Source organism: Pomacea canaliculata, linkage group LG6 (assembly GCF_003073045.1).
Source record: "Pomacea canaliculata isolate SZHN2017 linkage group LG6, ASM307304v1, whole genome shotgun sequence".
NCBI classification, from domain to species: domain Eukaryota; kingdom Metazoa; phylum Mollusca; class Gastropoda; order Architaenioglossa; family Ampullariidae; genus Pomacea; species Pomacea canaliculata.
The window spans coordinates 7882539-7908832 of NC_037595.1; the positions used below are offsets into that span (position 1 = coordinate 7882539).

Consider the following 26294-nt stretch of genomic DNA (forward strand, 5'->3'; position numbering starts at 1 on the left):
GGACACTGACCACTGGCTATCTAGGAACTGTAGAAACACTCTTGCCTGAAAAAATGGACTGAAGTCATGTCTGGAGATGTCTGTCACCTGGAAACTGTTTGTTCTCATTAATACTTACGTCACTTCCTGTGTTTGCTCGTACTACTGAGATACGACAAAACCCGTAGCTATATGTAGACATGTGAACAGGGAGCACAAGACAATATGTTACTAAACTAAAAAGCTGGCTCTGTCAAACAATGATATGAAATAGGAGATATGAACTTTTTTTATTATTGAGAAACGGGTATAAAATACATGTAGGAAGACAGACAGGTGGGTGACCTTGCCTCGACGAGAGATAAAGTGTCGATATTGCGACATTGGTCACTTCACTTGCTGGCTACATGAACAAGAATTAGACAGGACGCTTTACAGAGTATAGGACAAGAGTAGAGGACCAGAGTGGAGGACCAGAGTATAGGACCACAGTTCAGCGGCACAAGACAGTCGAGCCAGGTGTGTGGTTGACCGAGTGTGATTTCTTCATGCTGTGGTGTGGACTGTCATCTGGAATAGATCCTCCATCCCCTCCTCTTCCCGAAGCAGAAACATTGTTCAAATAAGTCCAACAGACCTCGCTTTGGAAGACCGGACCCTCGGTGATTAGGTAAACAGGTCACGTAGTGTGACGTCACGCTTGACTGATTTACGTGACGGTTAAAACTCAACACGTGTAGCGGATACTCCCCCTCGAGCAGCTGCAGTGAACATGGCCAACGTCACGGCTTTCCCCGGCAACTGGACGTGGTCCAGCCTCATGACGACGTCCGACGTGGCCACGTACCCCGAGGTGATGACCAACGTGACCAACGCGACCGGATGGACGGGGTGGGGTCGCGAGGTGGGTCACAGTGGCGTGTCCCCCTTCCTCGTGCCTGCTGGCTTGGAGAGCCTACAGGCGGTCCGCATCTTCTTGAACAAGGTCATGCCCGTGGCCTTGACCCTCGGTATCGTCGGCAATGCCGTCGCTGTCTGCGTCTTCATGTTGACACCCTTGAAGAAGACACCGCTCAGCCACTACCTGACCGCCCTCGCCATCTCCGAAATCATCTACGAGGTGGCAAGTCTCGTGCTGTGGACCTCGGTCAACGGGTGGAACATCTACGGTAAAGTCGGGGTGTGTCAGGTGACTACCTTCTCGCTCTTCATGTCCAGGTAAACCACTCTCTTTGTTCACTTTTATGTTTTTGATTGGCTTCGTCAAATACATTTGCTTGTGGGGGGGGGGGATATAAAATTTTCCCTTCTGCTTGTTTTAGTTGGAATCCGTTTATCATTTTTGCTCACGTTTTCCCAGGTAAATAGTTTCGCTTCAGTAGAGTTTAATCTCTTCATTTCAGCTTCCGTTTATCTGGGTAAATGGCGAGATTAGTGCGGATTCTTCTTGAAATATTTAGAATACTTTAATCAAAAAAAAAAAAAAAGCTTTGGTCATAAAGGGAGGAAAGAAAAGCGTCTTAAACTTAATTTCCTACATTCAAGTGCATTTTATTCTTCCTCTAAAAGACCTCCGACCTTGTCTGTTGATCGTATTCCCTCTTTACTACTTGCATGAGCTGTGTTCTATTTTGCCATTGGTGTGGATTTTGTTTGTTCTTTTTTGTGGGTGTCACAAAACTTATCTTTAATCACTGTCTTCACTCTTCTGCCTAATTTAAACGTTTCCAGAGATTATTTAGACTCTTCCTGTAGACAGTAAACTGAAAAATATGAAGATAAATGATCGTTGTATAATAATTACAATGCATCTCTGCCAGTCTTGCTTTCTCCCCTTCCTCATCCTGTCCTCCTCCTCTCTCTCTCTCTTTGTATTGCTGTATGTTTGCCTGTCTGTCTGCGTGCACACGTGTATGAATGTATGTGCGCCTGTGCACAATCGGTTGCCTATGCAACACTTACTCGTTATCTTCGTCTACCTGAATGTATATGTGCATGGCGTTTGGTTTGTCTATCCGTCATTCTGTCTCAATATCCAGAAGTGGCGAGGGCTATTAATGATCATTGTGAAGACGCATTAACGGCCGTCCACGTGACCAGATGTGTGCAGCATTGTGGTCGCCCAAACAACGGAGTGCACTTTCAAAATAGAACCGAATGTTGGTCCATCTATTCAACAGTATGTCAAGGGTGACAATGGCTCTGCTGTAAGTACAGCTCACTCTCAGCCACTTGTCGCCCTCGAGTGTTGCTCAATTACCGGAAATGTAGCGGCTTCCGTTTCGGCGCGCGCATCTTGAAAGATGTTCCTGCAGCAGAGATGCCGCCTACAGTTATAAACCGATAGTTTTCTTGCCTTTTAGTTTGTCTCTTTCTCCTTCCCAGAGGGTTCACTGTAAATGCTGTTTAGTCAGTAGTTCTGTAGTACTTTGTATTATGTTAGTGAAGGTGTACAGTATTTTAGTAGTTGGCGAAGATGTCGGCCAGGTCTCTCTCAACTATATAAAACGGATTCAATATTGGTGTTGCACATTTTTGATATCGTAATTTTTCTGTATAGTCCTGGATGGCTATCTTCAGGAATGCAGCTCTTACAATTATGAATCTGAAGTATGTACCACTATTTTTGTCTATGATGCTGCCCAGACATGTGAAGACATTTTTGTTTTTTAGTCTCGTTAAGCATGCAAAGTCCATCTTGTGCTGAGCACAACACTTATCTTGTGTCGAGAACGTATGTATGAGAGTAGTGCTAGGTTATCATCCAGGTCATTATTCTGTATCCAAAGTCCACTGAATCTCATTTTCCTACTGAGCTGTGGATGTTTTTAGGGTCCGGCCTATTACCAGGAGTAGTAAAGGTAGCAGCAATCAGCCTTGTTTTAACCCTGGTTTTGTTGCAAATGTTTCACTGACCTTTCCTCTATGGACTTTTTGCAGGTCTGCCCTCTTTATTAGTTCTGATTATGTTAGCTAGCTTTTTGACACCCCATGGTGTCAGCAAAGCGTCCACAGTATTTCTTTATTGTTGTCGAATGCCTTTTCGTACCTATTATTGTGAGGTGTTCCATTAAACTGACTGCTTCACCATGAGCAAAGTTGCGCAGATCTTATTTTTTGGAAACCGGAATGGTCGTCCCGAAGTAGATTGTAGACATTATAATAAAATCAGTTAAAATAACCTTACTGAATAATGCATACTCAGTTTAAGATTATCTTACTGAATACTTTTATTGGGACCCAGAAAATCATGTTTCACTTTCTCTACATTTTTTTCTGCTTTTAATAACCGACCTCATACGAGAATCAAGTTCAGAAAGCTTTTCTTGATGACATTTGGAAGATGACATCAAACGCATTGACACTTCAGGTGCATCGATTCAAACAATCTCAAATGTTTGCAAACCTTACTCAGAGACACCAGTAATGGCAAGTAAATATTTGTGGGGAGTAAAAGAATATTAAAAGGCTTTTGATGCCAAGCAATTAGCACAATCATGCGAATGGAGAGATGTTCTGTTGACACGAGTCTTCATCACACTTCCTAAATGCAGATTATCATAGTGAAAAAAATATTTCTCTACGAAACAATGTCTGGAAGGCTTAGCAAACTATTCATACATCCAGGCACAAGACCCATCATCCAGCCATCTTTATATCGTTAAGCCTTTAAGTCTTTATATTCAGATGGACTGTTAACTTTGATATATGGAATGGCAACAAATCTGTGGTAACTCTATATCTCTGGCAAAAAATAATTGAACAAAACCTTTGTCAGTATCCATCATGACTAAGAAGCATTACACTTTCCATTGCTCTGTCACATTCTAAAGTGCTGTCAGAAAACTGAGAACAGTTGAAGGACGTGTTGGAAGCCTTCAAAGCATTCGATGAGGCTGTGCTTCCCATAGTTGTGTTTTTATCATTCCTGCTGCTTGTTTTAGGTTTCCATCAAGGTCTTCACAAATGATTACAGATAGTGCCAGTCGGTCTTTCTCTGCTCTGTTCCTGAAGATTCTGGAATCGAGTGTTCCCCTGGGATCTGCGATGAGTCAAATGTTTACTCACTGGATTTTTCCTTAAATTCATTTCGCGCTCCACTCGCCACCAACTGTTCTGTGATGTCACAGCCTTTCTAACATTTTCTAACTGCAGAATTGCAACGATTGGTTGAAAATGTTTCTAATGTTTCGGTAAAGCTCAACAAAGATAATATTTACCAAAATTTGGCTGTGTCCCTACTTTGTCAATAAGCCACTGCAAGCATCACAATGTACAGAAAGAATTGTGACCAATCGTTAAATTCGTGACCTACACCTGTTCACATAGGGTCCCCGCTGTCTCACTGGATCCGACCTCCACAACATCAATGTCTACATGTACAACCATGACGTCTGCATGGCTAACCTCTTTTTGTGAGTGCTGGTGTCTGTAGACCTGTATCTCAAAAATGGAAGAAAGGGAAAATAGTATCTGCACTGAGCCAAATACTTTGTCTCTGCTACAAATTCCATATAACCTGATTCGTCTTTTACATCAGAAAAAGTTTTTAAAAACTTTTATATTCCTCCTTATCTGTCGGCATCGGTGCTGCAATCATCCTTTTCTTCGTCTCTCTCTTTCCCGATCTTTTTTTTTCTCTCTCTCTCTGCAAGGACAACTCTGGAGCCGCACAAAGAACACGAATATTAATGTTTATTAATGCTAGTTTTGAGCAAGAGGCAGAAATAAATCCAAGAGTATAGGCGTCAGCCATTTGCTGATTGATGTTCAGGATACGTTTGTTTGCATGAATTCATTTCCGACAGGATTTTGTGCTGAAACATTGTAATGGAGGCCGTAGAATGTTAGCAAGATTTATGTCTCTCTCATATCAGTCCCCATCTTTCTTTCTGCTATTCTTTTTATTCGTTTAGTCTTATTTTTCTCTTTCTGTATTTTAAATGTTTTCTTATCTGTCTTTTCCGTCTGTCAGTCTTTCAGTTTGCTGAATATCATTCTCCCCCCAGCAGATGACAGCCCTAGTCAGTTTATGCAGATTATTAACATCTTCAGCAGATAAGAAGCAGACAAGAAAGATGGCTGTCATCTTTTTATGTCCACGTGTTCATGAATGCAAAATCTCGTGTGTGGGAGAGAGAGTGAATCACAGAGAGTGAGAGAAGAAGGTGTCAATAGGTGCTAAGTGTAGATAGAGAATTATATTTGCAAGGATACACTCTATTCTTAAAAGTGTTCATTTTTTTTGTATAACATGAGTGCACTAGGTTTACAATTTCTATAAATGTAGTTAATTAATTTTAAAACTACACAGAGCTCTGTGTCAACTCGAAACGAGCTAGACAGGAAATTGCAATTTTCAGTCATCTACTTATTAATCAGATTAACTTTCTACATCCTCTGGCCTCATCATCGCAACCTACTGCAGGTGTTAGATTGTCGACGTGGGCAAGTCTCCACCCGAACCTAGTTCGCGACCTATGACGATCTTGGTTCGGAGCGGTGTTGTTCGTAAGAATTCTGTGAATAAAGTTCAGACCGGAAAGGATCGCTTATTAACACACGGCACAGGATTTGCAGGATTGCTTGGAGCTAGAACAGCCAGGACCACAAAGTTCAGATAATCCTTGAGGCTTGCTGATGGATTAGCGTTCTTTCGTAAGTGTCCACGCAAACAGTCTTCTGAGATATCCTTCCACCAAAAAGAAAGGAGTGCCCCTGGGCCTTGCCAACGGGGTCGCGCAGTCCACCGAAGATGTGTGTGTGTGTGTGTGTGTGTGTGTGTGTGTGTGTGTGTGTGTGTGTGTAAAATTAATATTAATTTAATTAGAAGGCTTATATGTATTCGGTGTGCATCCACAGTACGTGCATCGAATCTTTCGAGAATGCGTGTTAGTGTAAGGAGCTATATATGTGTAAGTCAGCTCGCTTTGAGCCTACCTTTAGTGATGTCAGCTGATAAAAAGTCAACGTTATGACAACAATTGTTATTACCATGTCTGTCTGGGCACCAACAGTTATGTGTAACATTGGATGATGTCGATGATGATATCACGAGGTAATGAATGTTGATGAGCGCTGTTCACCGAGGACATTAACTTGATTATGGAGACGCTCAGCCAAGTGTTTAAACTGTTTTAGACACATGCAGGTGATATTTGCCAATCGTGTTTCTGGAAGCTTTTAGCAACCATGTCGCAGGATCTCTGTCTCCCCATCGCTGGCTCTTATAATGGAGGTGACAGCAATGCCACATTGATGATGACAATAGCAAAGATAATGATGGCAAAAATTCTGTTTTCCCTCCCGCATCTCATTGATATGCTACACGAGGGCGGTCATCTCCAGACTCATTCTGCCAAAACTAACATCACTTTAGCACAGGAGACTGGTGGGAAGCGACACCCTAGTGCACTGGAGGCTGCTTCATTACACTCACTCGCATCCCGACTGGCAGCAACAATACAATAATCATCAGCACGTAGTTCATTACAGTTTTTATTTAATTCTTGTCTCCAGTTAAAAATAATCGAATAATGGAATGGCAGTCAATAAATGTATATAATTAAAATTTTGTATTAAGCAGCCGTGAGGTAGTTTTACGTGGACCTTTGGGAAATGATGATGAAATTAATGAAAAACATTTTCTATTTGTAGAAAGCACTGGCACGAAAATGTTTTTTTTTTAAATTTCAGATCAGAATAATGGCCTTGACGACTTAATGTATCATCAGCTATAAGTTTATTTTAGAACATTTTCACTTATTTTTTTATTTCAAATTAGTCTGTTTGACCAATGGAAAATTCAGATATACAGATATAGAAGTAGGTGGGTGTGTTAGAGGAAGACAGACAGATAGCGATCCGAGGAGGAGAAAGAGATATAGTATTTTTTTCACATTTAGACTTTCTCCATATAGAAGGCAAGTAACGAATAAGTGTGTCATGGAGAAGTATACAATATAGTAACATAAAACCATAAAATATAAATAATTGTTGAAAAGATGTACAAAGGTTTCTGCATGTTTCCATCTGGCAGTCTGCTGGAATCTAGTTACTAACTGTAACCATCATCTCAGACATACAACGGTAGGAAATGTCTATCAGTATCATCATAGATCATGTCATCTGGAGGTTTAGGACTGACATTTAACAGCTTATTCAGAGAGAAAGAAAGAGAGAGAGAGAGAAAGAAAGAAGAAAGTGAGAAATACTAAAGACAATTTCTTCCCGAAGACTGCTGGAGTGAAAAAAAGTCCATGGAATTCCTAAAGACACTCATCGATAATGCTTGGTCATGGTGGCAAGAGAGAGAAGAGCTTATGTCAGAGTAACTTCCCCTTTGTTCCGCCAGCTAAATCATAGACTGTCGTCGGTGAGGAGGAAGTGGGGCACTATAGAGTGTCCGCCAGACACCGGCTAATTCTCTGTGTGCAGACCATATGATAGAAAGACCATAATCCAGAGACGAACAGTGCGGCGACTTCACTTCCGAAGATAATGGTCAAAGGAAAAGTGAGAAGATTTTAAAGACAGGACTGAGTTCTCACCGAGTGGCGAGAAGACTCCGGAAGGACACTAAAACACTCGGACCATCTCAACCTCCTGAAGAGAAGAAGGGGAAAAGGGGGAACGACGTCTGTGGTGGATAAAGGAGAGAAAGATTGGTCAATGGTATTATAATGGCCATTTGGCATGGCCAGTTAGACGATCTAATCTTTATCCAATGCCAGTCTGTCGAGGGAAAGGAGCCAACATCTTGGATACCAGGAACCTGCTGTGAGTGGTCAGACAGATTAAGAAATGTCGGAGTACTGCCAGTCTGAGCTCCCTTTTACAGAAATCCTATTGTAGGTCAGTTGGACACAGACAATGCCAGTCACTTATGTATTTTTTTTAAAAAGGAGAATCACTTACAAGGCATTGAACTGTATACCCATTTTTATATTTTTGCTGAGTTATTTGGTTTCTCTCTTTGTCTGCTCCAGGAGCAAGAAGCAAGACACGACGGTGTACAAATCAACCAAGGGTCTTTGTATTCTTTGTCTATCATATAAAAGTAGTACTCCGACTAAACCCCACCTGGCCTAATGATGAGTTGCCATTTTCAGTTAAGATCCATTGATGAGACAACAATGTCCAAACTACCACGAAGAACAATACAGAAATCCTAAATAAAAGCCAGGATTTGAAGAACTTAAGACACGATGTCGGTGGAAAAGAACCCTTCTTCCTCCACCCAGCCCCAATTAGTGTCTGCTACCCTCTCTAGCAGTCACCCGACATTCCTGACACTGCAAGTATCGAAAAATCGAAAGAGGGTGGCGGCTGAAAATCTTGTTTTCTGTGTGCATATAACAATGCCATGAGGTATAGGGTGTGCACGGCAACCGCATCCTTTCTGTTAGAACAAGACGAGCGTCTGGAAAGGCAGAAGGATAAGATCACTTTATTACCAATAGAGGAAACTCAAGAGGAGGGATATATTCATCGAAAGCGAGCCCATCAGACTGAAAGGAAAAAAAGAATGATCAATACAGATATGTTGAAGCTTGATATATAATTTACAGTCAAATCCTGAAATAGACCAAGCTGTCTTTGGAGGACAAAGCATCTTCTGACAGAAGTGCACAGTGAACTAGGTCTTGGAGTCGATGGAGGGACTAGGATGGCAGACAAGCTTCCAGACAGACTGGCTGGCCGATGGAATGATTAAATGACTAACTGATGTAGTGAAGAACTGAATGAAAAACTAAATGACTGACTGAAATGTCAAAAGACTAACTCACTAAAAGTCTTAATGAAAGACTTCAAGATTTAAACAAAGACTGATTATCCCGCATGTTTTTTTTTCGAAATATTTATATTTTTAAAGACATCAGTTAAGATACTTTGGGAAACACATAACATGGGCATGGCAAAGATATAATGACACTTTAAGACAAAAAAAAAATCATCCCATTACTCAAAGCAAATGAAGTAAAAGTCATTGGCGATGCAATTCATTCCCATCTGTTTGTGAACCATCTTTCTGACTGTAGTTGCTTCCATTGTTTCTCTTGCAAACGCAGTCTTCCACGAAGATCTGAAACATCCTGCAAAAATATTATTTCATTTTTTTTCGTGTTCCCAAAACTAAACAGAATCATCACAGTTATATGGAAAATACGAAAATACCTCCCTACAGCATGCAACCGGAGATTGTAGATTCAGGGCCCATCTGAGCAGAATATATAATCAAGCAAAAAAAAAAAAAACCCAAACTTTTTAAACCCTTACAAGATAACACCCTGGGGGAGAGATGTTTACAGAAAAACAAAGCTAAAAATGGTTCCAGACGAAAAGCGTCTTCACCACCTTCACATTTCTGGCTCCCAGTCATCTGACATGATCAGTACACAAGGTTCAGACTGAACTTTTTAAAAGTTAACAATTGAAGAAAAATATTGTAGTTAAAAAATAGCGAGTTAGAACGATTTAAAAATGAAACGTGAAACGAAAGAGTTAAAAGGGAACCTAGGGGATGCAAATGAGTCAAAGAAGAGAAGAAGTGATAAATTCTTTGAAGGATTTCACGAAGCAGATGGGGACAGAAATTATGAAGCGGGGATTTAATAAAGGGAACTGATTGAAGCAATTTAAAATGTATTTCAATGGAATTGATCCAAAATTTTATTTAAAGTCCTTTACTGAAATAAAAATGTGACGAAAGGAATATGAGTGGCTTCAAGAAAAGTCGTTTTAAAGGAAGAATGAGCGAGAGAAAGATTAAAACAAAACTATTTTTGAAGATATTTAGATAAATTCTAAGGAGTTGACTCATGCTGACTTCATCTATCAACCCGTATCTTGTCTTCTATAATAATTTTAGTCCCCCATCTAAAAATCATGAATCATCCTCCCCTTCTGACTTGAAAATTGTAGTTTTTGGAGTAATGTAATATCCAGGGAAGACTTTATTATCTCTCCACTTTTTTTCATCCACCCCACAGTAATACGTGGGCTATCATTTTTAGCTTTACCCAACGAGGTTTGATAATCTCCTTTGCTGAGGCCTAGTCATTAAGTCTCTCCTCCACCATCATTTCACTTTTAAAGCAGAGGTCGGTTAAGACACGGAGGACTTTATGACGATACCCTTCTTTAATCACAGTTCTCCGGGTGCTAGCACCAACGGATGATTGTAATTTCAGGTCGGACTGACAGTGCCAGGATTGTGGTATAACGGGCAGCCATGATTTCAATGGTTAGATAAACTTCATCAAGGATTTTAACCTGGGTGTGTTTGTGCAGATGGATGGTCTTTGTTTTCCGCTTCCCGTCAGTCTCAGTGGTGGTGTCATCAAATATGTGACCTCTATAATTATTAGTAAACATTATCACAAAAATCTGGCATTGAAGCTTGTACCAAAATAACCTGTGTGTGTGTGGCCAGCAAAACAAAACCAACCAGTCAACACAAGGATTCCCTTTGAAAGCCTCACGATTCCATCCCCATCTATACACCACCACAAAATCTTAAAAGCTTCCAATGCCATTAGCGAGAGAAACAGTCAGCCAGACTTCAGTAAGGAGATAAGTGCTCTCACCCGAACCATTGAAAATAAATATTTCAGATTGCTATTACCTGTGGTGTTGAAATATTATCTACTCAATATGTTCATATTATTTGTGCAATGCCCTCCCTCCATATATATATATACGCCAATGATGGTTAAAAGGTTTAAACAGATTTTGTTTTAAATTAGAACAGTTACTTGAGGTATCAAGGAAGATTTAAGACAGTGAAAGGATACCAATGAGCTTTCAGCATGCAATGCTCTAGACACAGTAAACCAGTTAGGGTTCAGAGTCTAAAGGAAGTTCAGGATATAGGAACCGGTGACCTTGTTTTTTCAAACATCAGTCTCGCACTTACCATGTAAGCAATCACTAAAGTGACTTCCGAATTGTGTCTGTAGAAGTGGGAGAGGAGGTGGTTATTGTACCTTGGTGTCCATGCAAGGAGGCGGGCGATGTTGTCCAAGAATTAATGACTCCACTTATCTGCTCCTGGCAGAAGCTCGTCTGTCATCAGCGCCATTGCTACCCAGCATCTCCTTGTTGCCCAGGGGCTGAGTGGGAAGTGTGGTGCGTGCTTCATGGTGGGCACAGATCGTGTGACTGAGTTCACTACCATTTGAAAAAAATCCTCCACTCATCACAAAAAAAGCTAGTTTATCCAAAAAGATTTATTTTCGTACCGGCGCATTGTACTTCCCAGTCAGGTTCATGATTAGAACCTGTGCTTTAAACAGTTAAAACAATTCTTAAACAAACCTACTGGCATGATGCGTAGGAAGAGGTTCTTTGCTTAAAAAGATCCAGTACATTCAGGGAATGAGTTCATTTTACAAATAGGAAAAAAAGTTGAATAAATGTAAAGAAATTTAAAAGCTTACCGGCCTGCAAAACTGTGGAATGCAAGAAATTGCTGATACTTTAACCGTCTGCCATAAAACACATTTAAAAATAACTGTTTTAAATATTTTTGATGCTAGGACTTCGGGTGGTTTGAAATGTGCTGAAAAACGGATACCTAGATGCTTATCAGCAAACAAGAAAAAAAATTTACCTAAAACTCAAATTTAATTAACAGTTGAAGGATTTCACTTGGAATGTGAAGACCTAGATGTCGAAATGCGAGATTGTCTTGATTAAAAGTTTTATTTACATTTTTGGTGCCGATGTTCTTTCTCCTGACACTTCCTATGATATTCTGGGAAACTGGATAAACAACACAAGAAATGGCTTTCTAGTTAGCTAGGAGGGAATATTGATGTAGAACTTTCAGAAGCTAGAATAAAATCTTCGTAAATTAGCTGTATGTGGATGTATTCATTTCTATTTGCAATATTATGTCGGTTTTTTTTTCTGTGCCGTGAATTGCAATGAAGGAGATCAAAGCCTGGAGTTAGACACACGACTTGTTATTTCTCCGTACTCTGGATAATGATTATCCAGAAAAAATAAAATTATGAATTGAGTTCGATTAAACATGTTTGAAACGGAGATAAGAAAAAAAGGAATCGTTTATACTCTTCCAAAAAACGATTTTCCATGGGGAACAGTTGTCGAATTATGCAATTGAGTGGTGAGAACACTGTGTTTACGTGATCATCACGTGATCATCACGTGATCATCTCACTTCATGCACATGAGGTGTCAGAACATAGTATTGTTAGAACATTGGTATTGTTAGTGTGTTGCTAGAACATTGTGGATCGTTTTGTGGTGAACATTCTCTTCTACAGTCTTCACACCTCCACACAATAACAGACACAACTTTGAATTTTTGAACAGCTGTGTTTTCAAACGTGGAGTCCAGTCGCTCTTTCAGGCGATTGGATGGAATAAACAAATATTTTTTAAAAATGTCTTATTTTTGCACACACCACATTCTTAGTGAAGCAGACCCAATGCCAATTCGCGTTAAAAAGATCGCCACATTGAAAACCGAACCCCAGACCCTCCTATCTGAGATCCTAAGCGCCCTCTGAGACAGTTGACAACTCCAAGGGCAGAAGTTATGAACCCAAACCACATACAAACCCCATCCCTGGGTTTGTTTCATCTCAGTTATTGTCCCAGGGAGCCCGTAGTGGCCATACCTCAGGACCTGACAGTGGACTGAGACTTTTAGACCATCAGCCAACCTCTTAGTCCGTCCTTGCTTTCCCTCCACTGAATACAAACCATTAGCTAACCTTTAGGTAAATTAACATAGTGACTGCTTCATGACTACGACCCCAGGTAAACGAGTAACGATTTTTCGACACCACTAGCTACACTTTTTTTCTCTCCATCATTCATGAAACTTGTCATCTGGCAAGACGAGACACACCACTATGGCGATTTTCCACCCCAATTCCTCCAGGCTGGTGGCTGGTGCGTTCATTGTGAAAGTTTTACCCTTGTTACACATTGCCGCAGGCGCTCATTGCATGATGGACATTTTTTTTTCATCTTCCTGAACCAAGTTCACGAGTTGATGAATTGAAAGCTGGGTTTGGAGAGAGGGTTCTTCATAGGTAAGAACGAAACTAGGATCAGCGATTATCGTTAATCCTTCTGAACCAGTTTCGAAATGGAAGGATTGTAAATTAAAACACATCTTTAGTAGTTGAAAGCATTGTAGCTCACAGTCTGTAGCAGTTTATTGACATGAACACACTTTTCTAAGAAAGAACTCTTTTCTATGTAAGAAAGCCGACGCTGAGAGGTCATTCAGTAAAGTGCAACTTTATGAAAAAAATATCAGCCCTCCTTAATATTCCACGAAAGTTCCAGCCCGCGGGGCTCGCTTCCCTCATCCTTCCAAGAGTGGAGATGCTGTTTGTACAGAAAACAGCGCATGCATTTCACAGTGATGCTCCCACCCTTCCTGCGCATGCGCAAAACCCCCCCGTTGACCTGTCTGCGGCACGCTTGTGTGACGCACAGCAGCTCACCATGTCGTCTCCGAGCCTCAACCGAGTGACATGCTGCGGTGACGCGGACAAGCACACAATCTCATTTCATATCGAAGGAGGAAAGCAGCGTGATGCTAACAAGCAACGGCTTTGTACTGAAGTTAGTTCCTCGCAGACCGGGTTCCTCCCCAGACCCTCCCCGCCTCCCACCCCACCCCTTCCTTCCACATGCGCACCCCGGTCGTCGAGGAGACGCGGTCGTCGGGACACATATCACGAGTTTGGTTGGAAGGAGCTAGAATTTACACAGAGTCATGTGACTTGATAGGCAGTAAACCAGGCCGGAGGGAGGCTAACTGGACACCGGGACAGCTTTGTTGCCGACCCGGGCAGGCGATTTGCGGGAACAGTTGGTTTCCCCTTACTCCCCCACTAAGACAGAAACAGACAGAAGATTTTGATATTAGCATCTGTCCATCTACAAAGCAAAAAAAATAAAAAATAAAAAATAAAAAAAAAATAAAAAAGGAAAAAGATTTCCATTCATATTATATCATTAATAGTTGTTGATGTCAATGAATTATTTCTGAAACAGTTGCGAGGTCTTTATTTGTTCTTTTGTTTCTCCTTAGTGTGTCAGAGCCATTATCGCCACGTTTTCTGTTTGTTTTTCCTTTCTACCGGTATTCGCCCTGATGTGGATGTTCTCTTCTCATGCGAATGTGTGGTACTGTGTGTGCGAGAGAGAGAGAGAGAGATTAAGAGAGAGAAGACAAACATCTGCTTTCAGAAAGACAGAGAGAAAAGAGAAGTAATGGGGAAGTAAAGAAATATAATTGGCCTGGCTAATGGAATATTTATTATTGCCTCCAAGGCTAAGCTTGAGGGGGAAAAGAGAGAAACTTACACTAAAATAAACGTCGATGATACCCGAAATACGAGGAAGCAAAGTTCGGTGGGATATCACAACTGTCTAGGAAAACGTGTGACGTCAGCAGTGGTTGCCAGGTTACCAAATAAAATCTCTTGCTGGGTGGTAAAGTGCCACTGGCTCCGACCTCACTGGTTCTGACTGGTGTGGCTGTCTTGCTGAGACTATGCAATACATGATAAACCACTCGAAGTTGGCCACATGGAGTTTGTCTTCCGGAAATTTTGATCATAATGATCGAGTTAGGGCAGATAAAAAAACGCTGTCGTGAAAATTCTGACATGCAAACCCCACATACAAACACACAATACAATAATGGTATTGGTAATATTTGATATTCCAAGCCTAACCAGAAGCTAAGGTTATATATAACGCGGCTAAGCAGCCGGCCATGCAAACAGGTGTCACGTGCAGAAAAGAACAGAAGTCCAGAGAGAAGATGTGAGTCTTGGACATCTGATCATCGATGTGTTGAGGACAAAGTCTTCATGCTGCGCCACCTCTCTTCCACCAAACCAACCCAACCCAACCCAACCCAAACCAACCCAACCCAACCCAACCCAAACCAAACCAAACCAACCAACCAAACCAACCCAAAGCAAACCAACCAACCAACCAAACCAACCCAAACCAACCAACCAAACGAACCCAAACCAACCAACCAACCCAAACCAAACCAACCAACCATCTCAATACCACTATCATAATATACTTGTAGCCGCCCATCCCCCCAACTCCCCCAGCCTCGTCTCCCCACCCCACCTCGGTTGTACAAGTCAGGTGATAAGTCAGCAGTTATTTAATCGGCGTTGCTTTATGGACCACCAGTCGGCACTGTTTTCAGTTTCAGAGGGGCCGTTACGGTTGATGTCTGCTAACTGTGACATAAATCGTCTCCTCTAGGACAGACCGGAAATAAATTCCCATAATCCCTCGTTCTTGCGGACGTTTGGCAAAGGATGTGACGCCAGTCAATGGCCAGCAGTAGTACTTCCGGTGTGAGCGGGGAACTGCATATCGACTGGCTGCGTCCTGTCCGGAATGACACCGAGGGCTGTCTGTGACCCTGTCTGCGGCGCTTGAGGAATGTTGATGTCTTCTTTACACTCACATCTAGAGGTGATCAAAGGGCCGGGTGTGAAGAATGAAGAGAATGTCAACATGTTTACACATGCGCTCAAATCACCAGTCAACACGTGTGCATGCATCTCCAGTAGCCTCTTAAAGATGTCAGATTGTTTACAGGCTTGTTTATCCCAATAGTTGTTTTTTTCTCTGTCAGCATGGTTTCTCTCGTCAACTCCATCAACTCTTACAATAATCAGCACGATTGCATGCGGTTACACAAGTCACGTGTCAACATATTTGAATTCATTGTCATGAGTCTGTTAAAGGTGTCAACAGCAGATAGTATTGTAAGTTCCGGCCTGGTGGACTCTGGACATTTTGTTTGAGAGTCAGCACAGCCACTACCATAGGCGGCACTTCAAAAATAATTGTCTGTATTCTTCGCGCCTGCTTGAAGCCGATTATTTGGAGTCGATAATAATGATTGGATAGTTTTCAAAGCGACCGTTTGTTATCCATGTAACCAGCCCCAAATCCAACCTCAGGAAGTAAATTGGGGAAGTTCACACAGCGGAGATAATTTGAATGGATTTTTCCAAGAGTATCGGAGGCTGGCGAGGCAAAAACGATGCGAATGTGTCAACACTGTTTGGGTTTTCGTTCACGACCGAAATAAATGTAGAAATCCAGAAAAGCGGGTATCAGAAGCCGACAAGGACTGGAAGCAGAAAGTGATCTTGTATTAGAGGGCACCAGGGACATTGTGTGCAGAATTGAAATGTGGATCGTGGGTTGAAAGGATGAAAAAAAGACAAACAGAGACAAATACATCAAGTCTCTCTCACACACATGATCTCTGGGCTTGGACAAAACAAGTGGAATATCCTTATCGTTCATTGAAGGCAGGTAAGGCAGTTCATTGAAGGAATCAGCTAGATGCCCTCCTCTCCTACTTTCACCAAACTTCCTGGTCGCACTTAAAATTAATTGTTCTTATAAAAATCAAACATTACAGAAAATTACTTGCTGACCAATCTCAGTGGTGCTGTGGTGTTGTGGGAAAAAATAACTGCAGAAGATTATGTAGACAACACAAGTAGAAGAATGATGAACATTGCAATGGACAAGTCTCCATCTTTGCACTGATCGTTCAGACGGAGACTGTGTACACACTCGCACCAAGGACACTGACACAAAGATTAATAGGTTTGCGAATTTTGATATACTCCTCAGACTGTAGGTGGAGACTAATCATGAAGACGAATTATTTATCAGCAATAAAAACAAAGTATCTGTACATGATTAATCTTCAGTGTCTTGTGATTAATAAAATACTTTGGACTGTATTCTGTTGTACTTAAATATAAATATATATATAGAAAATTTAATGAAAACGGTAAAACTGTTTGTTTCGATGGACCCCTCATTTTGTTTGAAGGAGTTCCTTTTTTCTATTGAAAAGGCTCTTCGACCCCTTTATAAATCCTAGAATAATCTTTGTCAACATGTTTATATGTCTTTACTAGTCTCTTACAGATTTCAGCTTGTTTACAGCCATTGTCTGGTCTGGTACAGGTGTCGTGCACTTCTGTATCATTATAATGATAGAGACATTAACCTGTTTATATCTGAAGACTCGAAGAGAAACTGAACAAAACAAAAAAAAAATTAAACAAAAAAAAACAACAACAACAAAAAACAAAACAAAAACAAAAAACAAAAACAACCAGTCGATAAACTGTTCCTCGGCAGAAATTGTTTACATATCTACTCCAAATAAACAACAATTATGAATGCCCTCTGGAAGCGACCATCTAGACACTTGATATCAACGTCCTCTTCCATAAGCTCTAAGAGCTGTAGAAAGCAACAATGAATTCTGGGAGAAAGGTTTTGGCAACATGTCAGAGGCTATTGACAGTTGGCAGTGGAAGTTAAGGGAGGAGAGGAGGGCAGGCAAGGACGTGAGTTGAGTGAAAACAGTTGGATTAATGGTCCACTGCACTCTGGTTACACATATTTAGAAGCCATTATTTAATCAGCTCATGGCAAGAGGGACTGAGGACTTCAAATATCTACTCTGATTACCATCTGACTCCATGCTGGAGAGAGCACCTGCTGCTGTAAAGACCAGTAATGCATCTGAAGTAGTTTCTACATTGCGTGTACTTAAAGGGAAAAGAAAGTCAAAATGTTAGTCTTAAATGACAATGATGGCTCTGTCAATGAAGCACAAGCATAGCTTATCCAGACAAAACACAGCTTTAGTGCTTTGTGCCCGCCGATGTCAGCAGGTATTGGATCCAGCTCTGTACCTGGTTCCCATCACCTCAGGATAGTGAAAATAGGATTAACCGTTGGTCTTTCACTAGGACATCCTGAAGTGGAACTTCTGCCAGGCAGGTTTAGGGAACTGTTTGACAGTAAGTCGACATAAGGCAGATTTTCTGATGTCTCTTGTAGACAGATCTGACAGTTCCCTGGCCTGTAAAAAGTAATTTGTCATCTTCTCTCTACTTTTTCTGTCTCTGTTCTACACAGTCTTCACAGTTCTGTTGTCAGTGTATCTTGAGTCACTTCATCTCCTGTTGTCCTCTCTCTATCGTCAGCCACATATCACGCAGTTCTGCTGCCAGTAAAAATATAATTGAGAGGTAGTAGATACAGCGGAACTAAAAATGAATCAAAATTAAGGAAGTAAAGCCAACTTATTAAAAGAGAAAAAGAAGCAGTAAAAAAATAAGAACACCTTAAGAAACATCAGCAAAAAGCAAAAGCAAAATAAAAATAAAAATAAAATAAAATAACAACGCTGTTTTCTAGAAGTGAAGCTTTGCCACACCACCAAACAACCAACAAAGAAAGAGAGAGGAAGGACAGAGGAAGAGAGAGAAACACGGGAATGAACTTTTGAAGATTCCACAGGGGTCAACCAAGTCTTTGATGATCTGGGACCTCTTACCTTTAACAAAAACATCAAAAGTTACAGAAAACTCCATTTACATGATAACAGTGCAAACAGCCCGGAAGGTGTTTTTCCCAAAGGTGTGCGAGCTTCTTACATCAAAGCCATGAGGGGGAAGGGGTGTGGGGTCCTCGTCCTGCTAATGAGTTTGCACTGCTTTAATAAAATAGCAAAAACATAAACATTGCACTGATTATTTGGAAAATGTCAAGGAGGTTTATGGCTCTCGGCCAGTAATTATTCCTAATTATTTTATTTTTAACTTGATTCAAAGCTTTCACCGTCTTGGTCTTTCTTGTCCTGTCTTTCTTACAGTAGGTTACAATACATGAATTGTTTGATAGTCTAATAATTTCTCTTTATGCCAAAAGGAAACCGTTTGTGTGAACTGAACAAAGAAGAATAAAAAACGAAGGACGGAAAGGAAACAAGACAGAAAACTAGGAAAGAAAAAGATGAATGAATGATAGAAAGAAAACACCCGAAAGACGAAAGAGAATTGTGAGATATTGTTCACAGTAACTTAAAAGAGTAAATGGATGACATACAATTATTTATTGTCAGTTACTGAATCTGCTGCTTCATTTAATGTTAGATTATATTGCAAATGTGACTGTAGTCATCACGAGTGTTAGCCGTCATCAGCAGCAGGTGGAGGAGTTGGAACGAAGCGACTGTCTCGTTTGTTTATTCTTCTATTTTGACAGGATTTGCGCTGCTATTCTTAACCTGCAGTTGCGTCCCTTGGCAGCACCACCGGAAGCTACATCACGGCCAGTCGCCAGCGCTGTACTCGGACAAGGGTTTAAACATTGGCGGCTGGCTGACTGTCTACAATAGCTTTCTGTTCTGTTTGCTCGCGACTTTCCCGTCACGCCGATTCCATTAAGGTTACAGCCCTCGGCAAAGGCCGCTTGAGCCACCCGAGTACCGACTGACTCGAAGCGCGAGGGATCGATTCTCCGCCAGGCTTTGTCAGGGGCGGCCACTCTCGGTCATCGGGACCTGACAGGCTCGGGACAAGTGGTTGGGCCATGTGAAAAGTCGCAATGTCGGATTATTGTAATTCTTTGAGTCTGCTTTAGACCATGGACCAGGGCCTTCAATATTTTCTGAGATTTTGGTTTTGTTGTTCTCTACCTTTGTGCGTGTTTGCTTTACATGTTTGTGTCTGTATTTGCATTTACTTGTTTATCACATTGTTGAGTGAGGGAGTGGGTGAGTGGGTGGGTGAGTGAGTGAATAGGTGAGGGAGTGAGTACACACACAGGTCCATGCGATAAATCCAATCTCACTCTCCTCTAATCATGAACAATTGGCACAAACTAAATATTTTCACACAAAATACTTTCATAAAAATGTATTGTCACACTGTGACATCCCTGTTGCAGGTTTCTGATCGTCTGGTACTTGCTGTCCGCTCACTTTGAAAGGCTGCTCATCCACTTTGGACGACCAGGCACCAAGCGGTGGTGCACGGTGTTCCGCACCAAGTGCATCATCTTAACTGTCTTCATCTTCTCCCTCGTTGCCTTTTTGCACTACGTCTGGAGTCACGTGGTCACCCCGTTCTTAGGTATCATGACCTGCAGGCCGATGACAGAAAGCATCCCCCACATGTCCAGACTTCGGAAGGTGGAGCTGGTGAGTGACCCACTTGTCGTGAGTTTGTGTTTATGTTTAGCCTCCTTGTTGAACCCTATCTAATGGAGGACCAGCAGGTCCTGACATCACCTGAACTAGAGAACTGCATCAATTCAACAGGTCTCAGCTAAACATTGTGACAAAGAAAACAAAGATCCTCTTACTCGAAATATTAATGTGTGGAGGAATTTATTCGTGTAAGGAAGGACTTGAGACATGAAAGGAAAGACTAAGGACATGCAAAGAAAGACTTAAGAGATGTCACAGAAGATTTATTCATCAAAGATAGAAACTAAGAGAAGAAAGGAAAGGACTCAAGACTTCCAAGGAAAAGATTAAGGCATGCAACGAAGAAGACTAGATACAAATAGGATGGATTTGATATACCGAAAAAGAAGACATGTGCAAAGGAGATACATGCAAGGGTGGTCTTAAGAAGGATCTAGAAGCTCAGACGAAGACGAGCTTACTTTCTTTCTTCTATTGTAACAGTGCATGCAAGGTATGGAGGCGAGCGACGAAGAAAGAAGCAACACGAAAGTGAGATGAAATCGAGAGACTTGCTCTCACAATGAACCAGAGTGACCTTCTGTACACTGGTCCCCGGAGGAGAAGCCAGAGAAGTTTTGCTGGCGGCACTCGGATGGGAGGAAGCTTTAATTAGCTATCAAAGAAAGAGCTATCACTATCAGAGAGACGATCTGGCTTTCTTAAAGAACCATTAGCTCCCTGAAAAAAAAAAAAAAATGTGGATGAGCAAGGACTGGAAATAAGGAAACTGCGCATAAACCTGGTCGATTAATTGAGAAATCATGTCCACGAAATTTAGTAATAAAAAGGTTTTAAGATAGATTATGTGTCGGTCTCTTGGAAACAAAAATAGAATGAAAAGACAGGAGAGTAGATAGATAGAACCCCCTTCCGTTCTCGAGAAGCTCTCTAAAGTACATTTTTTTCATAATTGAGAAGATACAGACTTTGATACAACCTGATACATATGTAGCTAAAAGCTCAAATGACTGCGAGCTCAGTTTTCTTTGTACAGTACCAACATTTTTTTATAAATCGCAGTTTCGCGCGGCACATGAAAGACTGCGATTTTCTTGTCCAAAACCAATATTTTTGAAGTCTGAAATACAGAAAATTATATTTTTGTTGAAATGAAGCAAAGATACTCTTCTGGCGACCTAAGAGATTGTTAAAGAACATATTTCAGTCGACGAATCATCTACCTTCATGTTTGGTGTATTCTAACAAGCACTTTGGCAATGCTTTCTGAATTACAGTCTATCACAAACCCAGTTCCAGAGAGTTCAAAACTCAGGGAGATGGATAGAGCACGGAGCTGTATTACAGAACTATTTATGGATTTACAACTTTTGACCGCAGGTTCTTTCCGGAACTATGGGGCTTTTAGTAATAGGAGTGGATGCTGTGAAGCATGCTCACCCCGGGGCAGCTGTGAAGAGGGAGAGAAAGGATGAGGCATGTAGATGGACAGCGAATGAGAAGAGCAGAAAAAAAGGAAGCCATAAAAGCATGACGCAGACACCTCAATCTGCGAGGCAGACTTCCCAAAAATGTTCGGTCATTTTCATTTGCTTTACGACTCCCTGTCATGTCATCACATCTTTCCAGAAAATTCCTACAGGAAAACCTGCACCCAACTTCATTTTCCGCCCTGCCGTAACGGAGCACGGTTCTCATCCATGTAGCAAATTACTTTCGCGTGACTTCGCAGCGCCACCTACAACAGACCCCCGTCCTGTTCCGTGTCTTCAGTTTTTTTCTTCTCTCTTTCTGCATAGTCCGCCGGGTATAAAATGTTTGGCTGTATGAATCTGCAATGTTCTGGATCATGGAAGAGAGTATTTTCAGTGTCAGAATTACAGAGAGATGCTGCAACCATGATGGTGCAATGGTTGGTGATGCTGCTGATGATGATTGGGTTGTTGATGATGATGGTCATCATCCATTCAAGTAGGATTCAGCTGGATAAAAGCAAAAGAACTTATCTCAATAATATTAAAGGTTTTCATGAACATAAAATCCATTAAATGTTAAAATACATTGACTAATAATGTCTATGTGCGTTTATTCAACTGTCAAGTGACGTTCTGATCACGTGACGTGTTGTCCTGTCCTCTGCAGGTCCTGGCGCTCTTCCTGCCGATGCTGATCATGCTGGGCATGGACGTGGCTCTCATTTACAAAGTCATCACTCGGACCCTGGAGAGAAGATCCCGCCGCACCTCTTCCACCTCCTCCACCAGACTGTCCCTCCGACCTAAAGGTGGGGGGAGCGGGGGAGGCGGGTCATCTCATCGGTCGTCGGCCAAGTACTGCCCACCGCTGGAGAACGGCCAGACGACGGCCTTCAACGGCCCCAGGGAGAACGGTCCCTCCGAACAGGAAAGCGAGCGGGTGCGGGCTGCTCGCAATCTCGACCTGTCCAGCGAGAAGACAAGCTCCACGCTGGTCTGCATCATCGCCGGGGTCATCTTCATGGCCTTGACCCTGCCTTCGGCCTGCCTGCGTGCTCGAGCCGACTTCGGGCCGCAAACGGAAGGAGGTTTCCCTTTGACCCCTTACGAACAGCAACTCATGCGTGTTTTCGAGCAGGTAGTGCTCTTCAATGGCGTCTACAAGGTGTTCCTGTACGCCTCGATGCTGCGCAACTTCCGCCGCGCCGTGATACACATGTGCAAGGCGTGCGTCCGGCGAAGCCGACCTGCCAGGCCCCGACCTTCCGTCACGACCGTTTGAAGACCTTGACCCAGGAAGGTCAGCCGGATAGTTTGATCATACCCACCACACTTCTGTTCGTGGTCTCAATGTCTGAGACTTCCAAGTCGCCATTGACTCATGACAAGGACGCTCTGTAACGTCTGAAGATTTTTGTTCAGAAGAAAAGTGACTCAAGTCGAGAGTTTCCTATAATCAAAATATATATATGAAAACACGAGAAAACGAGGGTTCCATTTATGTATTAAAGGTGATTTTTTCGTCTTGTGTGTTTTTGTTTGATAATGCTATGAAGATGAGCAAAGTAACTGTTTTGTGGGGGGAGTGTGTGTGGAGGGAGGGGCAACTGCACCTTCCACAGCATATGAACCGTACTAACACTGAAAACTGTTAATCACGAAAGGTCACGTGATGGAAATTGGCATTACTACATCACTGATTGGGCGTTCAATAACGCACACCTGTCATGGCGCACAGCTTACGTCACTTGTCATGCGCACTGAACGAGACTGGACTTCTTCATGGGCGCCATTGCTGACGCTTAGTAAACAAAAAAAAACAACAAATGAGTTCAAGCGCCTGCCACTGTTGTGTGTTCTATTATTTTTTGTTTTCTTGTTTAACAGTTCCGTGCAGAACTGACCATTGTAACAATTGTTGATGTGTATTTTCCGTTTGAATGTTCCACTTGTCAGTGACAGTTTCGTCTCTGTCACAGTAAAAACAGAGATAAGTATAATTTATTGGGTTGGACAGCTTGTGCGTGACAGTGGATGGGGAGGTCAACCAATATAGGATTCTGGGACTGGTTCATGGCCAAGCTGGATGAGTGGGTAGGAAAACGGTGGTGGAAAAGTAGAAGCTGGCTTTTCAGCTACTCAGAAAGTAAAATCTAGAAGCTTTTTCTGTACGAATTTTTCTCAGACCTCTAGTGATAGGTGATGAAAGCTTTTTTGAAACTTGTGAACTTCTAAGAATACAATGGTCACTCATGTACCAAGATCTTTTGTCGAGTCATAGAAATATTTGTAATAGCTATAGATTTTTTATTTTGTACGAGCAGGCAGACGACACAGATTACCACAAGCAATAATTTCGATCCTGTTATCAACAGATATGAACGCGATGAGTATGAGGAATTATGGCGACTATATTGGGCACTTTCTTCCCACTTTATACAATTTCCTTATCATTTTTTCTTTTTCAAGGACTGTGAACACGATGAAGATCTTTTATTCTATTTACACCTAAGCTTTCGACTTGTCTCTCTCTTCCTTTGACATAGTTAAAAACAAAATTCTGTTATCTATCTTTTCCACACATATAGAGGGGAATGGTGTTGCAGATAAATTCTCATCGAAATAATGACCGAATTCATTGCAAATTAGATAATCAGCGAGAAGCGAATTTTAATTTGTAAAAATGACTATCTGACAACAGCGGATTAATAGCCGCAGCGACAAGAGAAGGAACTTTGTTGACATCAACTTCATTGGTAATGATTACCGCAGTGTTCAGTCGAACCGATCCCAGGCTGAAAACATGACGAATGTTCACACTGTTCATAATGTTCACACATGCTCACACATGTTCACACATGTTCATACATGTCCAACGTTCCTCAATATCCCCCCTCCTTCCCTTTCCCCCTTCCCACCATCACCTCCCCCACCCACATCCGCGGTTCTTTCCTCTTCCTGAGAGGCTACCGATGCTAAGCATGCAGGTGGCGCTAGAACTGCTCGGCACGAAGCTGTCGATATTTTGGAAGTTCAGGAAATCGACTTCTCCAGCATCTTGCTTCTTCCTCCAAGCACGGGAGAGCATCCACACGCTTCCTCTCCGCTTGACGGGTACTGCGCCGTGTACCCGGATGTCAAGTGTTTTCTATAGGTTGCAGGTCAAAGGTTGTGAATACAGACCTTGTGTTGCCTGCAGGAACACTTGTTGTATTTTGCTGCATTCTTTATTTGACGTGCGTGATTGAAAGAATGCTCTGCGCATGCGCAGACAGCTATAAACGTTATCTCCAGGTGTCTGGGCATTCACACCTGCAATCAAATTGATTGTTGGTTTGTTGCAGGAGTTGAACGCGAACTGACTTAATTTGGGAAAGAAATAAAAATTGTCAAATAGATTAATTATAGATGTCAAATATATCACTTATTGATGTCAAATATACTAATTACCGATATGAATTATACAACTTAAATAATTATTACAGGTGTCAAAAATTCAAATTACATGTCAAATGTACTAATTGTCACCGTTAGTATCGGTGATAATAACAATACTCCTGAAAGAGCGGTGATTTTAATTTTTTAAAGGTATTAAGGATTAAGATGATCTATGATAATTACTGCTCTTCTGCTATTATATCTACTGTCGTACAATACTGCTATTATCACCACAGGTAGATTCACACATCTACCTGTACGTGCATGACGCATGTGTATTAACAAAATAAGTTTTTTCTTCTTCTTGTACATAAGTTTTCTTTTTTCCTTTCAGTTGCATGGAATGTAGAGGGCGTAAGTCTACTGGATGCAGGGATTTGTATAAGTATTTCAGTGCATCCGGGACCTTTACTTTGAGAAATCAGTGGAGTTACACTCGAGCAGGCCTCTAGAGTGGTTGCTTCTGCTCGCACTGAATCGAGCACATTTACCCCCAGGGTATCGCCCTTCTCTCTCTCTTATTTGTACCTATAAAAGTCGGATAAACAGGTAAGAAAATATTTTCAGGGTTGACTCGCTTGTGACCTTACTTTCACACGTAAAGCCTTTTAGACGACTGGCCCCAAACCCCACAAGGCCCGGCTGTCGGCAGGAGTGAAGGATGCAGCCCCGATCAGCACACAGCCAAAACTCCGTTTGATGAATCGCTGGATCAAGAGACGAATTTCTGGAAAGAATCCCAGGGGGAAATAACACGAACAAACTCGGGATCCACCCTGTATGCCTCCCCAACCCCCTGAAGCCGTGTTCAGAAATGACAAACTACGTCCGTCCTCCAGGCGGCGCCAAACTATGTGAACTTGTTGTGTAAAAGTATGTTTGTCTTCAAGAAAAATCAAATTCTGGAGCTGAGTACACATTATTCTTTTAATAAAAATGTTTACAAAGCAATTTACTTTCAAAAAAAGTCTGTTCACTGGTAAACTTCGACGAGTGTAGAGCGGATGAGCTGCACAAACGCAAGCTGACATCGTTTGGTTTCTCACGCCACCGTTGGGACTGGGAACACGTGACCCAAGTCAGCAGTCCCTTGAAAAAAAATGTCTATTTGGTAAAAACAACATCAGAATTCCTGGGCGCTCACGAGATGTAACCCTTTGCTTGCCCTCCAGCATCTAAAAGCAGACACATGCTGCATTAGTCACGTGCTCGCACGTGTCGTAGCCTGCATCCGCCGTCAAATCTGTTTCTATCATGGCGGTTTTTGCTGCGATCTTTCACGTGGAGGAACGTTTTTCATCTTCTAGCCTCACTTGAGAGTTGGAGAGCGCTTG

At 41.8% G+C, this 26294-nt stretch overlaps 1 protein-coding gene across 1 annotated transcript; it reads left to right on the plus strand.

The window, feature by feature from the left end:
- The first annotated feature begins 235 nt into the window (after nt 1–235).
- LOC112567188 lies at nt 236–24378 on the plus strand. The gene is made up of 3 exons (XM_025243787.1): nt 236–1197; nt 19786–20038; nt 22190–24378. Exons 1-3 carry the CDS (start codon nt 752–754, stop codon nt 22802–22804), a joined length of 1314 nt encoding a protein of 437 aa, XP_025099572.1. The 5' UTR covers nt 236–751; the 3' UTR covers nt 22805–24378.
- The last annotated feature ends 1916 nt before the right edge of the window (nt 24379–26294 follow it).

Excerpts from the sequence above, each read along its gene's own strand:
- LOC112567188 (XM_025243787.1), top strand. The coding sequence starts at position 752 with ATGGCCAACGTCACGGCTTTCCCCGGCAACTGGACGTGGTCCAGCCTC. Across the intron at positions 1,198-19,785 it reads TTCTCGCTCTTCATGTCCAG|GTTTCTGATCGTCTGGTACT; the intron begins GTAAACCACTCT and ends TCCCTGTTGCAG. Across the intron at positions 20,039-22,189 it reads GACTTCGGAAGGTGGAGCTG|GTCCTGGCGCTCTTCCTGCC; the intron begins GTGAGTGACCCA and ends TGTCCTCTGCAG.